At 49.9% G+C, this 12,515-nt stretch overlaps 1 protein-coding gene across 4 annotated transcripts in view; it reads right to left on the bottom strand.

The window, feature by feature from the left end:
• Window positions 1-12,515, bottom strand: part of LOC120996564 (solute carrier organic anion transporter family member 2B1-like) — a 219,717-nt gene that overhangs the window by 62,620 nt on the left and 144,582 nt on the right. For all 4 annotated transcript variants that reach the window (XM_040426551.1, XM_040426554.1, XM_040426553.1 and 1 more), the window contains exons 9-11: window positions 6,532-6,696; window positions 5,198-5,396; window positions 4,551-4,710 (exon numbers count right to left, since the gene is read on the bottom strand). In XM_040426551.1, the coding sequence (XP_040282485.1) occupies window positions 4,551-4,710; window positions 5,198-5,396; window positions 6,532-6,696 (524 nt within the window). The remainder of the gene's footprint in view (window positions 1-4,550; window positions 4,711-5,197; window positions 5,397-6,531; window positions 6,697-12,515) is intronic.

Below are 12,515 nucleotides of genomic sequence, written 5' to 3'. Positions count from 1 at the left end.
AGAGGGAGAAGCAGCTGCAGTCGATTTCGCTCCTTCTGTGTGTAGATTGTATGCTATGAGAAAGTACGAAGAAATGCATCTGCTGGATCTTTAACTCATAAGGTGTACAGATTATGTGCTATGGGAGGGGAGGAGGGAGATGCAGCTGCTGGATCTCTTCAGGTGTATTGATTGTATGCTATGGGGGGGGAGGGAGATGCAGCTGCTGGATCTCTTCAGGTGTATAGATTGTATGCTATGGGGGGGGGGGGGAGGGAGATGCAGCTGCTGAATCTCTTCAGGTGTATAGATTGTATGCTATGGGGGGAGGAGGGAGATGCAGCTGCTGGATCTCTTCAGGTGTATAGATTGTATGCTATGGGGGGAGGAGGGAGATGCAGCTGCTGGATCTCTTCAGGTGTATAAATTGTATGCTATGGGGGTAGGGAGATGCAGCTGCTGAATCTCTTCAGGTGTATAGATTGTATGCTATGGGGGGAGGAGGGAGATGCAGCTGCTGGATCTCTTCAGGTGTATAGATTGTATGCGATGGGGGGGGGGGAGGGAGATGCAGCTGCTGGATCTCTTCAGGTGAATAGATTATGTGCTATGGGGGGAGGGAGATGCAGCTGCTGAATCTCTTCAGGTGTATAGATTGTATGCTATGGGGGGGGGAGGGAGATGCAGCTGCTGGATCTCTTCAGGTGTATAGATTATGTGCTATGGGGGGGAGGAGGGAGATGCAGCTGCTGGATCTCTTCAGGTGTATCGATTGTATGCTATGGGGGGAGGAGGGAGATGCAGCTGCTGGATCTCTTCAGGTGTATAGATTGTATGCTATGGGGGGAGGATGGAGATGCAGCTGCTGGATCTCTTCACGTGTATAGATTGTATGCTATGGGGGAGGGAGATGCAGCTGCTGGATCTCTTCACGTGTATAGATTGTATGCTATGGGGGGAGGGAGATGCAGCTGCTGGATCTCTTCAGGTGTATAGATTGTATGCGATGGGGGGGGGGGAGGGAGATGCAGCTGCTGGATCTCTTCAGGTGAATAGATTATGTGCTATGGGGGGAGGGAGATGCAGCTGCTGAATCTCTTCAGGTGTATAGATTGTATGCTATGGGGGGGGAGGAGGGAGATGCAGCTGCTGGATCTCTTCAGGTGTATAGATTATGTGCTATGGGGGGGAGGAGGGAGATGCAGCTGCTGGATCTCTTCAGGTGTATCGATTGTATGCTATGGGGGGAGGAGGGAGATGCAGCTGCTGGATCTCTTCAGGTGTATAGATTGTATGCTATGGGGGGAGGATGGAGATGCAGCTGCTGGATCTCTTCACGTGTATAGATTGTATGCTATGGGGGAGGGAGATGCAGCTGCTGGATCTCTTCACGTGTATAGATTGTATGCTATGGGGGGAGGGAGATGCAGCTGCTGGATCTCTTCAGGTGTATAGATTGTATGCAATGGGGGGGAGGAGGGAGATGCAGCTGCTGGATCTCTTCAGGTGTATAGATTATGTGCTATGGGGGGGGGGAGGGAGATGCAGCTGCTGAATCTCTTCAGGTGTATAGATTATGTGCTATGGGGGAGGAGGGAGATGCAGCTGCTGGATCTCTTCAGGTGTATAGATTATGTGCTATGGGGGGGAGGAGGGAGATGCAGCTGCTGGATCTCTTCAGGTGTATAGATTGTATGCTATGGGGGGAAGGAGGGAGATGCAGCTGCAGGATCTCTTCAGGTGTATAGTTTGTATGCTATGGGGGATGGAGTGAGATGCAGCTGCTGGATCTCTTCAGGTGTATAGATTATGTGCTATGGGGGGGGGAGGGAGATGCAGCTGCTGAATCTCTTCAGGTGTATAGATTATGTGCTATGGGGGGAGGGAGATGCAGCTGCTGAATCTCTTCAGGTGTATAGATTGTATGCTATGGGGGGAGGAGGGAGATGCAGCTGCTGGATCTCTTCAGGTGTATAGATTGTATGCTATGGGGGGAGGAGGGAGATGCAGCTGCTGGATCTCTTCAGGTGTATAGATTGTATGCTATGGGGGTAGGGAGATGCAGCTGCTGAATCTCTTCAGGTGTATAGATTGTATGCTAAGGGGGGAGGAGGGAGATGCAGCTGCTGGATCTCTTCAGGTGTATAGATTGTATGCGATGGGGGGGGGGGAGGGAGATGCAGCTGCTGGATCTCTTCAGGTGTATAGATTATGTGCTATGGGGGGGAGGGAGATGCAGCTGCTGAATCTCTTCAGGTGTATAGATTGTATGCTATGGGGGGGGAGGAGGGAGATGCAGCTGCTGGATCTCTTCAGGTGTATAGATTATGTGCTATGGGGGGGAGGAGGGAGATGCAGCTGCTGGATCTCTTCAGGTGTATACATTGTATGCTATGGGGGGAGGAGGGAGATGCAGCTGCTGGATCTCTTCAGGTGTATAGATTGTATGCTATGGGGGGAGGATGGAGATGCAGCTGCTGGATCTCTTCAGGTGTATAGATTGTATGCTATGGGGGGAGGGAGATGCAGCTGCTGAATCTCTTCAGGTGTATAGATTGTATGCTATGGGGGAGGGAGATGCATCTGCTGGATCTCTTCAGGTGTATAGATTATGTGCTATGGGGGGGAGGAGGGAGATGCAGCTGCTGGATCTCTTCAGGTGTATAGATTGTATGCAATGGGGGGGAGGAGGGAGATGCAGCTGCTGGATCTCTTCAGGTGTATAGATTATGTGCTATGGTGGGGGGGGAGATGCAGCTGCTGAATCTCTTCAGGTGTATAGATTGTATGCTATGGGGGGGAGGAGGGAGATGCAGCTGCTGGATCTCTTCAGGTGTATAGATTGTATGCTATGGGGGGGAGGAGGGAGATGCAGCTGCTGGATCTCTTCAGGTGTATAGATTGTATGCGATGGGGGGGGGAGGGAGATGCAGCTGCTGGATCTCTTCAGGTGTATAGATTATGTGCTATGGGGGGGGGAGATGCAGCTGCTTAATCTCTTCAAGTGTATAGTAGATTATATGCTATGGGGGGGAGGGAGAAGCAGCTGCTGAATCTCTTCAGGTGTATAGATTGTATGCTATGGGGGGAGGAGTGAGATGCAGCTGCTGGATCTCTTCAGGTGTATAGATTATGTGCTATGGGGGGGGGAGGGAGATGCAGCTGCTGAATCTCTTCAGGTGTATAGATTATGTGCTATGGGGGGGGGGAGGGAGATGCAGCTGCTGAATCTATTCAGGTGTATAGATTACGTGCTATGGGGGGGAGGAGGGAGATGCAGCTGCTGGATCTCTTCAGGTGTTTAGATTGTATGCTATGGGGGGGGAGGAGGGAGATGCAGCTGCAGGATCTCTTCAGGTGTATAGTTTGTATGCTATGGGGGATATAGTGAGATGCAGCTGCTGGATCTCTTCAGGTGTATAGATTATGTGCTATGGGGGGGGGGGGGTGCAGCTGCTGGATCTCTTCAGGTGTATAGATTGTATGCTATGGGGGGAGGAGGGAGATGCAGCTGCTGGATCTCTTCAGGTGTATAGATTGTATGCTATGGGGGGAGGAGGGAGATGCAGCTGCTGGATCTCTTCAGGTGTATAGATTGTATGCTATGGGGGGAGGAGGGAGATGCAGCTGCTGGATCTCTTCAGGTGTATAGATTGTATGCTATGGGGGGGAGGGAGATGCAGCTGCTGGATCTCTTCAGGTGTATAGATTATGTGCTATGGGGGGAGGGAGATTCAGCTGCAGGATCTCTTCAGGTGTATAGATTATGTGCTATGGGGGGGGGGGGGGAGATGCAGCTGCTGAATCTCTTCAGGTGTATAGATTATGTGCTATGGGGGGAGGAGGGAGATGCAGCTGCTGGATCTCTTCAGGTGTATAGATTATGTGCTATGGTGGGGGGAGGAGGGAGATGCAGCTTCTGGATCTCTTCAGGTGTATAGATTATGTGCTATGGGGGGGAGGAGGGAGATGCAGCTGCTGGATCTCTTCAGGTGTATAGATTGTATGCTATAGGGGGAGGAGGGAGATGCAGCTGCTGGATCTCTTCAGGTGTATAGATTATGTGTTATGGGGGAGGAGGGAGATGCAGCTGCTGGATCTCTTCAGGTGTATAGATTGTATGCTATGGGGGGGGAGGGAGATGCAGCTGCTGGATCTCTTCAGGTGTATAGATTATGTGTTATGGGGGGGGGGGGGATGCAGCTGCTGAATCTCTTGATTATTAGTTGTATAGATTATTTTCTATGAGATTGGAGGAGGGAGATGCAGCTGCTGGATCTTTCGTTCATTAGGTATATAGGCTGCATGCTATGAGGGGGAGGAGGGAGATGCAGCTACATTATTTCTAACTCAATTTTTCTCAAGGGGCAGTTAGAAGAAGAGGCGACATCTGCCCCAGAGAACACATCATAGTTCTGACATCAAACCAGGAAGATCCCATTTACTCAGTTGTACAGTGTTCACTTTAGGACATGGTCAGATATCATTGTCAAGTATCAGAATGATGCCACTGTTACACCTGACTCTGGAGAGGATTAACAGAAGACAGCTACCACTAACTCAGCACTTACCAGCACTTTATTATCCTTGTAATCAAAGTTGACGCCTTCACACCCGGCGTAGCACGGAGAGATGTACTCAATGCCGTCTGCACCGCAGATTGGGTTGAAAGCGGATTCGGAGCAGCCACATTCGCTGCTGCACTCGGTCACATTGTGCCAAAGTCCAACACTGAAAAACAAGAGACACGTCATAACCTGAGAAATCAGGGGCAGTGTAAACTGACACTGAGAAGAAAGTAAAGCTTTATAATCTACATATCAATACTCAAACTGGACTGTCTTGTACTCTAGTCACACCCAGAGCTGCATTCACAGTCCACTAGATGTGGCTTATAATGACTCTGCCCTGGGTGGACAATCACATCTGCACACTGTAGCAGTGAGAGGAAGTTAAGCAGAAGCGGGCAGAATCCTTATTGCAGCTCTGGATGTGACTGGAGCATTGAAAACATGAACCTTTACTAAGTAAAAGTGCATCCCTCATTCAGTCAGCAGAGGTAAGCTCAATAACTCATTAGGGCCTCCTCGTTAGGACCTCCTTATATCAGCCGCTCTAGTTCTAGGACCATGTATGATCTTATGCTTCAGTGACCACCCAGCTCCACTCTCAGCCAGTCGTCTGGAGAAGCTCACTTCCATAGAAGACTTTTCTTTACCTTAAACCTTGGTCAGCATGGGGACTTGCAAACTGTTGTGTCGAGCATCCCAAGAAGAGCAGCGGAAGAGCAATCAGGATGCAGCAGAACAATCCAATAACACACATGGCTCCGCACTGCCGAGAGGATAACTGGAACCTCTTCATGATAATTCCACCTAAAACAATGCCGGCCATTGCTCCCGGGATGTTCACGGATCCTAAGACCAAAGAGATTGTGACTCAATTTTAAAACCTTCACTCTTGGAGGAACCAATATCTAGTACCTGCAGGACACCTATCTCGGTGTCTTCTCCACCCTCACTCCAAACTCCTCTATGGAGGAGAGCTATTTTGCATAGAATGAAGCATTCTGTAGGTATGAGCAGCTGGTGGTCTCCTCGAGGAGAACCTGTACCTTCGGAGAGTTACACATGGTTTCTATTATGATTGTCTTTTTTAGTTTTCATATTGATACCCTATTCTTAGAGGACAAACTGTAGTACCAGGTGTAACCACTAGGGAAGCTGATCGACAGGAGGTTCCTGATGTCTCAGTCCTCCAATCAAACATTGATGGCCTATCCTAAGGTTGACTAGTTCACAGTAATGTCATGTACATGGCTGCATCATCCAATGGCCACCCAGATGAAAAATGTTTACAGGAATAATATTCAATTATTTTTTTGGTTGTGTAGATCGGTCACAGGCATTGCTCCAATTCCCCGACCACATATTGCCCAACTGTCCCACTTTTTGGAGGACTGTAACACTGTATGGACTCCAGAGGGCGCAGCTTATGTAAATATATCCAAAAACGGGATGTTTACTGGGTGGTTCGGACAGGGCACATTTTGAGGAGTAGGCAGCTGTAGAGTTAAATGACAATGTTAAGGCAGCCTGGAGCCACCACTAGGGGGCAATCATTGAGTACAGATTTGTACAGCTCCCATAGATGTATAGGCTGCACTTTCTAGGTGGAGGATTGTTGCTTCCTTAATTTTTTGGGCCCAAGTTAACTCTTTATATCTCTTGTGCCAGCTGGGGGATTGTAAGCTCTTGCGGTCAGAGTCCTCATTGTTTAATGAGTAGTTGGCACCCATTTTCAGATAGTTTATTCTGAACTATTGGAGGGGAGTCTCACGCTCCAGGCGCTCATCCATTAGAGTCTCCTCATCTCTGGGGGACCCACACTTGCACCTAATGCAATTTTTGTGCAAGTGAGGTCACGTGACATTCCTTTCTTAGGTCACATTCCAACAGAGCTCAATGGCAATGGCGAATTGAGCGTCACATGACCTTGGTCACGTGACCTATCACCGATTTACATTTGGAAGCAAACAATGGGGTCACCTACCGATCAACAGATTAGCCAAGGACGCCGTGACCGAGAACTGCCTCTCCAGAAATTTGGCCATGAAGGTCGCCAGCCCGCATATCATGGCCGACAGATTGGCTTGAGCCAAAACCACCAAGATATAGATTGGATTTTTCAACGTCCTGAGTAAAACTTTTGGAAAAACTAAAAAAAAAAAGTAAAAAAACAAACAAAAACGTATTAATGACATCAATAAAATATGGCAGATTTTGCAGGGTGCAAGGTTCTTACTTATACTGCTCTACCCGTAAACGCAGAGACACTGGTTCCGTATGGTCTCCGTGAAGAATATTGCTTGCTGCACTGCTAAATGCCACCACTAGGGGCGCTATGTAACTTCATGTCATAGAGACTTGTTGATGTGTCTGTGAATCTAGACCATCACTGATTCCCACAATAAGAGATCAGGGCTACAGAAATGTCCATACCTGGAACCTCCAGAACCCTTAGGAGATCGACTCAAGCAGCTAGATTTAATATACTGTAAAAGGAATTGAGCAAGATTTGAAAAACATGGCTACTTTCTTCCAGAATCAGCGCCACCTCTGTCCACAGGTTGTGTCTGGTATTGCAGTTCAGCCCCGTTCACTTAAATGAAGCTGTGCTGCAGTACTGAACGTGGCCCATAGACAGGAATGTCACTGTTTGAGGATGAAATACACCATATTTTCCTATGATGACATCACAGAGTTGACCAGTCACAAGCATTTATAGCCCATCAATACAATGCAAGGAATGCAGTGCATACTGACACTGGTAGTAGAAATGAAGTAGTGTCATTTTACATAAGAATTCAGATTTATACGCCGCTCAGGACTTTGTGCTTTTATCTAAACAAATGCATAGTCAATCGTTTTCCACTTTCTACTTTCAGTATTTTTTTGGCATAAGCCGTATGTCGCCCAGATGCAGATCCTGGAAATGTGTGATGCTTCCCAGGTCTACACAGTGGAGTCCTTCACACCTCAGTCTCAGGAGGATTCAGATGGAAGATGGCATTTTCTGTACCTTTAGAAGGATGCTCCGTTGAGACACCAGGATGACCCTTGAAAAGTGTGCCGCTTCCTCCAGGACTCACGCCGGCGACGACAAGGACACCAACAATCTCTACTGAAGGATTCAACTCTCCAGACTAAAATGTCACTGCTGACTAGAAACCGTGTCGGACTGGGGTACTTGGGGCCCACCAGTGTAACTGATTCTGGGGGCCCACCTTAGGGCTCCTGCACACTAACTTAGCTTTTTTTTTTCCATGTCCGTACCGTTCCCTTCACTTTAACGGGGCCGCAAAAAATAAAAAGACTCCGTGTGAATTCCGTGTCCGCATGTCCGTTCTGCAAAACGATAGAACATGTCCTATTATTGTCAGCATTACAGACACGGATAGGGCGGTTCTAATGCTGTTCTAAGGATGGTAAGGCCGGAGCAGGTACAGGCATTAGTCAATTGGGTGGCCGACAGTGCATCCAGCACGTTCACATTATCTCCCACCCAGTCTTCTGCAGAAACCGCTCAGATGGCGCATGAAAACCAAGCCCATCAGTCTGCCACATAACCCCCATGCATATCAGGGAAACTGTCTGAGCCTCAAGTTATGCAGCAGTCTCTTATGCTGTTTGAAGACTCTGCTGGCAGGGTTTCCCAAGGGCATCCACCTAGCCCTTCCCCAGCGGTGGAAGAGATAGAATGCACTGACGCACAACTACTTATGTTTCCTGATGATGAGGACATGGGAATACCACCTCAGCACGTCTCTGATGATGACGAAACACAGGTGCCAACTTCTGCGTCTTTCTGCAGTGTGCAGACTGAACAGGAGGTCAGGGATCAAGACGGGGTGGAAGACGATTCAGGGGATGATGAGGTCCTAGACCCCACATGGAATGAAGGTCGTGCCACTGACTTTCAGAATTCGGAGGAAGAGGCAGTGGTGAGACCGAGCCAACAGCGTAGCAAAAGAGGGAGCAGTGGGCAAAAGCAGAACACCCGCCGCCAAGAGACTCCGCCTGCTACTGACCGCCGCCATCTGGGACCCAGCACCCCAAAGGCAGCTTCAAGGAGTTCCCTGGCGTGGCAGTTCTTCAAACAATGTGCTGACGACAAGACCCGAGTGGTTTGCACGCTGTGCCATCAGAGCCTGAAGCGAGGCATTAACGTTCTGAACCTTAGCACAACCTGCATGACCAGGCACCTGCATGCAGAGCATGAACTGCAGTGGAGTAAACACCTTAAAAACAAGGAAGTCACTCAGGCTCCCCCTGCTACCTCTTCTGCTGCTGCCGCCTCAGCCTCTTCTGCTGCTGCCGCCTCGGCCTCTTCCTCCGCCTCTGGAGGAACGTTGGCACCTGCCGCCCAGCAAACATGGGATGTACCACCAACACCACCACCTGCGTCACCAAGCATCTCAACCATGTCACACGGCAGCGTTCAGCTCTCCATCTCACAAACATTTGAGAGAAAGCGTAAATTCCCACCTAGCCACCCTCGATCCCTGGCCCTGAATGCCAGCATTTCTAAACTACTGGCCTATGAAATGCTGTCATTCAGGCTGGTGGACACAGACAGCTTCAAACAGCTCATGTCGCTTGCTGTCCCACAGTATGTTGTTCCCAGCCGGCACTACTTCTCCAAGAGAGCCGTGCCTTCCCTGCACAACCAAGTATCCGATAAAATCAAGTGTGCACTGCGCAACGCCATCTGTGGCAAGGTCCACCTAACCACAGATACGTGGACCAGTAAGCACGGCCAGGGACGCTATATCTCCCTAACTGCACACTGGGTAAATGTAGTGGCGGCTGGGCCCCAGGCGGAGAGCTGTTTGGCGCACGTCCTTCTGCCGCCAAGGATCGCAGGGCAACATTCTTTGCCTCCTGTTGCCTCCTCCTCCTACTCGGCTTCCTCCTCCTCTTCTTCCACCTGCTCATCCAGTCAGCCACACACCTTCACCACCAACTTCAGCACAGCCCGGGGTAAACGCAGGCCATTCTGAAACTCATATGTTTGGGGGACAGGCCCCACACCGCACAGGAGTTGTGGCGGGGTATAGAACAACAGACCGACGAGTGGTTGCTGCCGGTGAGCCTCAAGCCCGGCCTGGTGGTGTGCGATAATGGGCGAAATCTCGTTGCAGCTCTGGGACTAGCCGGTTTGACGCACATCCCTTGCCTGGCGCATGTGCTAAATTTGGTGGTGCAGAAGTTCATTCACAACTACCCCGACATGTCAGAGCTGCTGCATAAAGTGCGGGCCGTCTGTGCGCGCTTCCGGCGTTCACATCCTGCCGCCGCTCGGCTGTCTGCTCTACAGCGTAACTTCGGCCTTCCCGCTCACCGCCTCATATTCGACGTGCCCACCAGGTGGAACTCCACCTTGCATATGCTGGAAAGACTGTGCGAGCAGCAGCAGGCCATAGTGGAGTTTCAGCTGCAGCACGCACGGGTCAGTCGCTCTGCGGAACAGCACCACTTCACCACCAATGACTGGGCCTCCATGCGAGACCTGTGTGCCCTGTTGCGCTGTTTCGAGTACTCCACCAACATGGCCAGTGGCGATGACGCCATTATCAGCGTTACAATACCACTTCTATGTCTCCTTGAGAAAACACTTAGGGCGATGATGGAAGAGGAGGTGGCCCAGGAGGAAGAGGAGGAAGAGGGGTCATTTTTAGCACTTTCAGGCCAGTCTCTTCGAAGTGACTCAGAGGGAGGTTTTTTGTAACAGCAGAGGCCAGGTACAAATGTGGCCAGACAGGGCCCACTACTGGAGGACGAGGAGGACGAGGATGAGGGGGAGGTGGAGGAGGATGAGGATGAAGCATGTTCACAGCTGGGTGGCACCCAACGCAGCTTCGGCCCATCACTGGTGAGTTGCTGGGGGGAAACGCAGGACGATGACGATACGCCTCCCACAGAGGACAGCTTGTCCTTACCTCTGGGCGGCCTGGCACACATGAGCGACTACATGCTGCAGTGCCTGCGCAACGACAGCAGAGTTGCCCACATTTTAACGTGTGCGGACTACTGGGTTGCCACCCTGCTGGATCCCCGGTACAAAGACAATGTGCCCACCTTACTTCCTGCACTGGAGCGTGATAGGAAGATGTACAAGCGCACGTTGGTAGACGCGCTACTTAGAGCATTCCCAAATGTCACAGGGGAACCAGTGGAAGCCCAAGGCGAAGGCAGAGGAGGAGCAAGAGGTCGCCAACGCAGCTGTGTCACGGCCAGCTCCTCTGAGGGCAGGGTTAGCATGGCAGAGATGTGGAAAAGTTTTGTCACCACGCCACAGCTAACTGCACCACCACCTGATACGGAACGTGTTAGCAGGAGGCAACATTTCACTAACATGGTGGAAGAGTACCTGTGCACACCCCTCCACGTACTGACTGATGGTTCGGCCCCATTCAACTTCTGGGTCTCCAAATTGTCCACGTGTCCAGAGCTAGCCTTTTATGCCTTGGAGGTGCTGGCTGCCCGGCGGCCAGCGTTTTGTCTGAACGTGTATTCAGCACGGCAGGGGGCGTCATTACAGACAAACGCAGCCACCTGTCTACAGCCAATGTGGACAAGCTGACATTCATAAAAATGAACCAAGCATGGATCCCACAGGACCTGTCCATCCCTTGTGCAGATTAGACATTTATAACTACCTCCCCTTAACCATATATTATTGTACTCCAGGGCACTTCCTCATTCAATCCTATTTTTATTTTTATTTTACCATTATATTGCGGGGCAACCCAAAGTTGAATGAACCTCTCCTCTGTCTGGGTGCCGGGGCCTAAATATATCTGACAGTGTCCTGTTCCAGTGGTGGGTGACGTGAAGCCTGATTCTCTGCTATGACATGAAGCCAGATTCTCTGTTACGGGACCTCTCTCCTCTGTCTGGGTGCCGGGGCCTAAATATCTGACAATGGCCTGTTCCAGTAGTGGGTGACGTGAAGCCTGATTCTCTGCTATGGGACCTCTCTCCAATTGATATTGGTCAATTTTTATTTATTTTATTTTTATTTTAATTAATTTCCCTTTCCACATTTGTTTGCTGGGGATTTAACTACATTTTGCTGCCTTTTGCAGCCCTCTAGCCCTTTCCTGGGCTGTTTTACAGCCTTTTTAGTGCCGAAAAGTTCGGGTCCCCATTGACTTCAATGGGGTTCGGGTTCGGGGCGAAGTTCGGGTCGAGTTTGGATCCCGAACCCGAACATTTCCATGAAGTTCGGCCGAACTTCTCGAACCCGAACATCCAGGTGTTCGCTCAACTCTAATTATAATTAAAAGGGTTGTCCTACCGTAATGACTATCTACAGGATAGGTGATAAATATCAGATTGCTGGGGTCTGACTGCTGGAACACCCACTGATCAGGAAAAAAGGAGTCCTGAGACATTCAACTACATTACTGCCAGTCTATGTACACAAGGGTCTTAAGACCACGTTCCCTTGATCATGGGGATCCCAGAAGTCAGACCCCCACCAGTCAGACACTTATCGCCTGTCGTGTCATAGCTGTTGGACCTTTTCACATTCCCTATCCTTAAAGGTTTTCTTTGGGTGTAAAATAAAATAATAAAATAAAAATGAAAAAATCTGGCCCAAAATATGCGTCAAACTAAAATAGAAATGCTCTTTTCTAGTTATCCTCTATCTACAGGATCGGGGATAATTAAGTGATTCGTGGGGGGCTGAACGCTGGAGCCCCCATTGATCCCCCTTCTTGATTGAGTAGCAGGTCAAGCATATGCCCTGCCTCTCCATCCATTCACTATGGGGTCGCCGGAGAAGGCGGAGTACAGCGCTGGCTATTTACAGTGGTCCCAAAGAGAATGAATGGAGCAGCAGGGCGTATGTGTGGCTGGTCACACCATCAAAAAGGGGGAACAGGACCCGTTTCTGGGATCAGTGGGGGTCGCAATATTGGACCCCACTATTCATATACACTGCTCAAAAAAATAAAGGGAACACAA

Source organism: Bufo bufo, chromosome 3 (assembly GCF_905171765.1).
Source record: "Bufo bufo chromosome 3, aBufBuf1.1, whole genome shotgun sequence".
NCBI lineage: Eukaryota > Metazoa > Chordata > Amphibia > Anura > Bufonidae > Bufo > Bufo bufo.
This window is presented reverse-complemented; position numbering and strand designations above follow the sequence as displayed.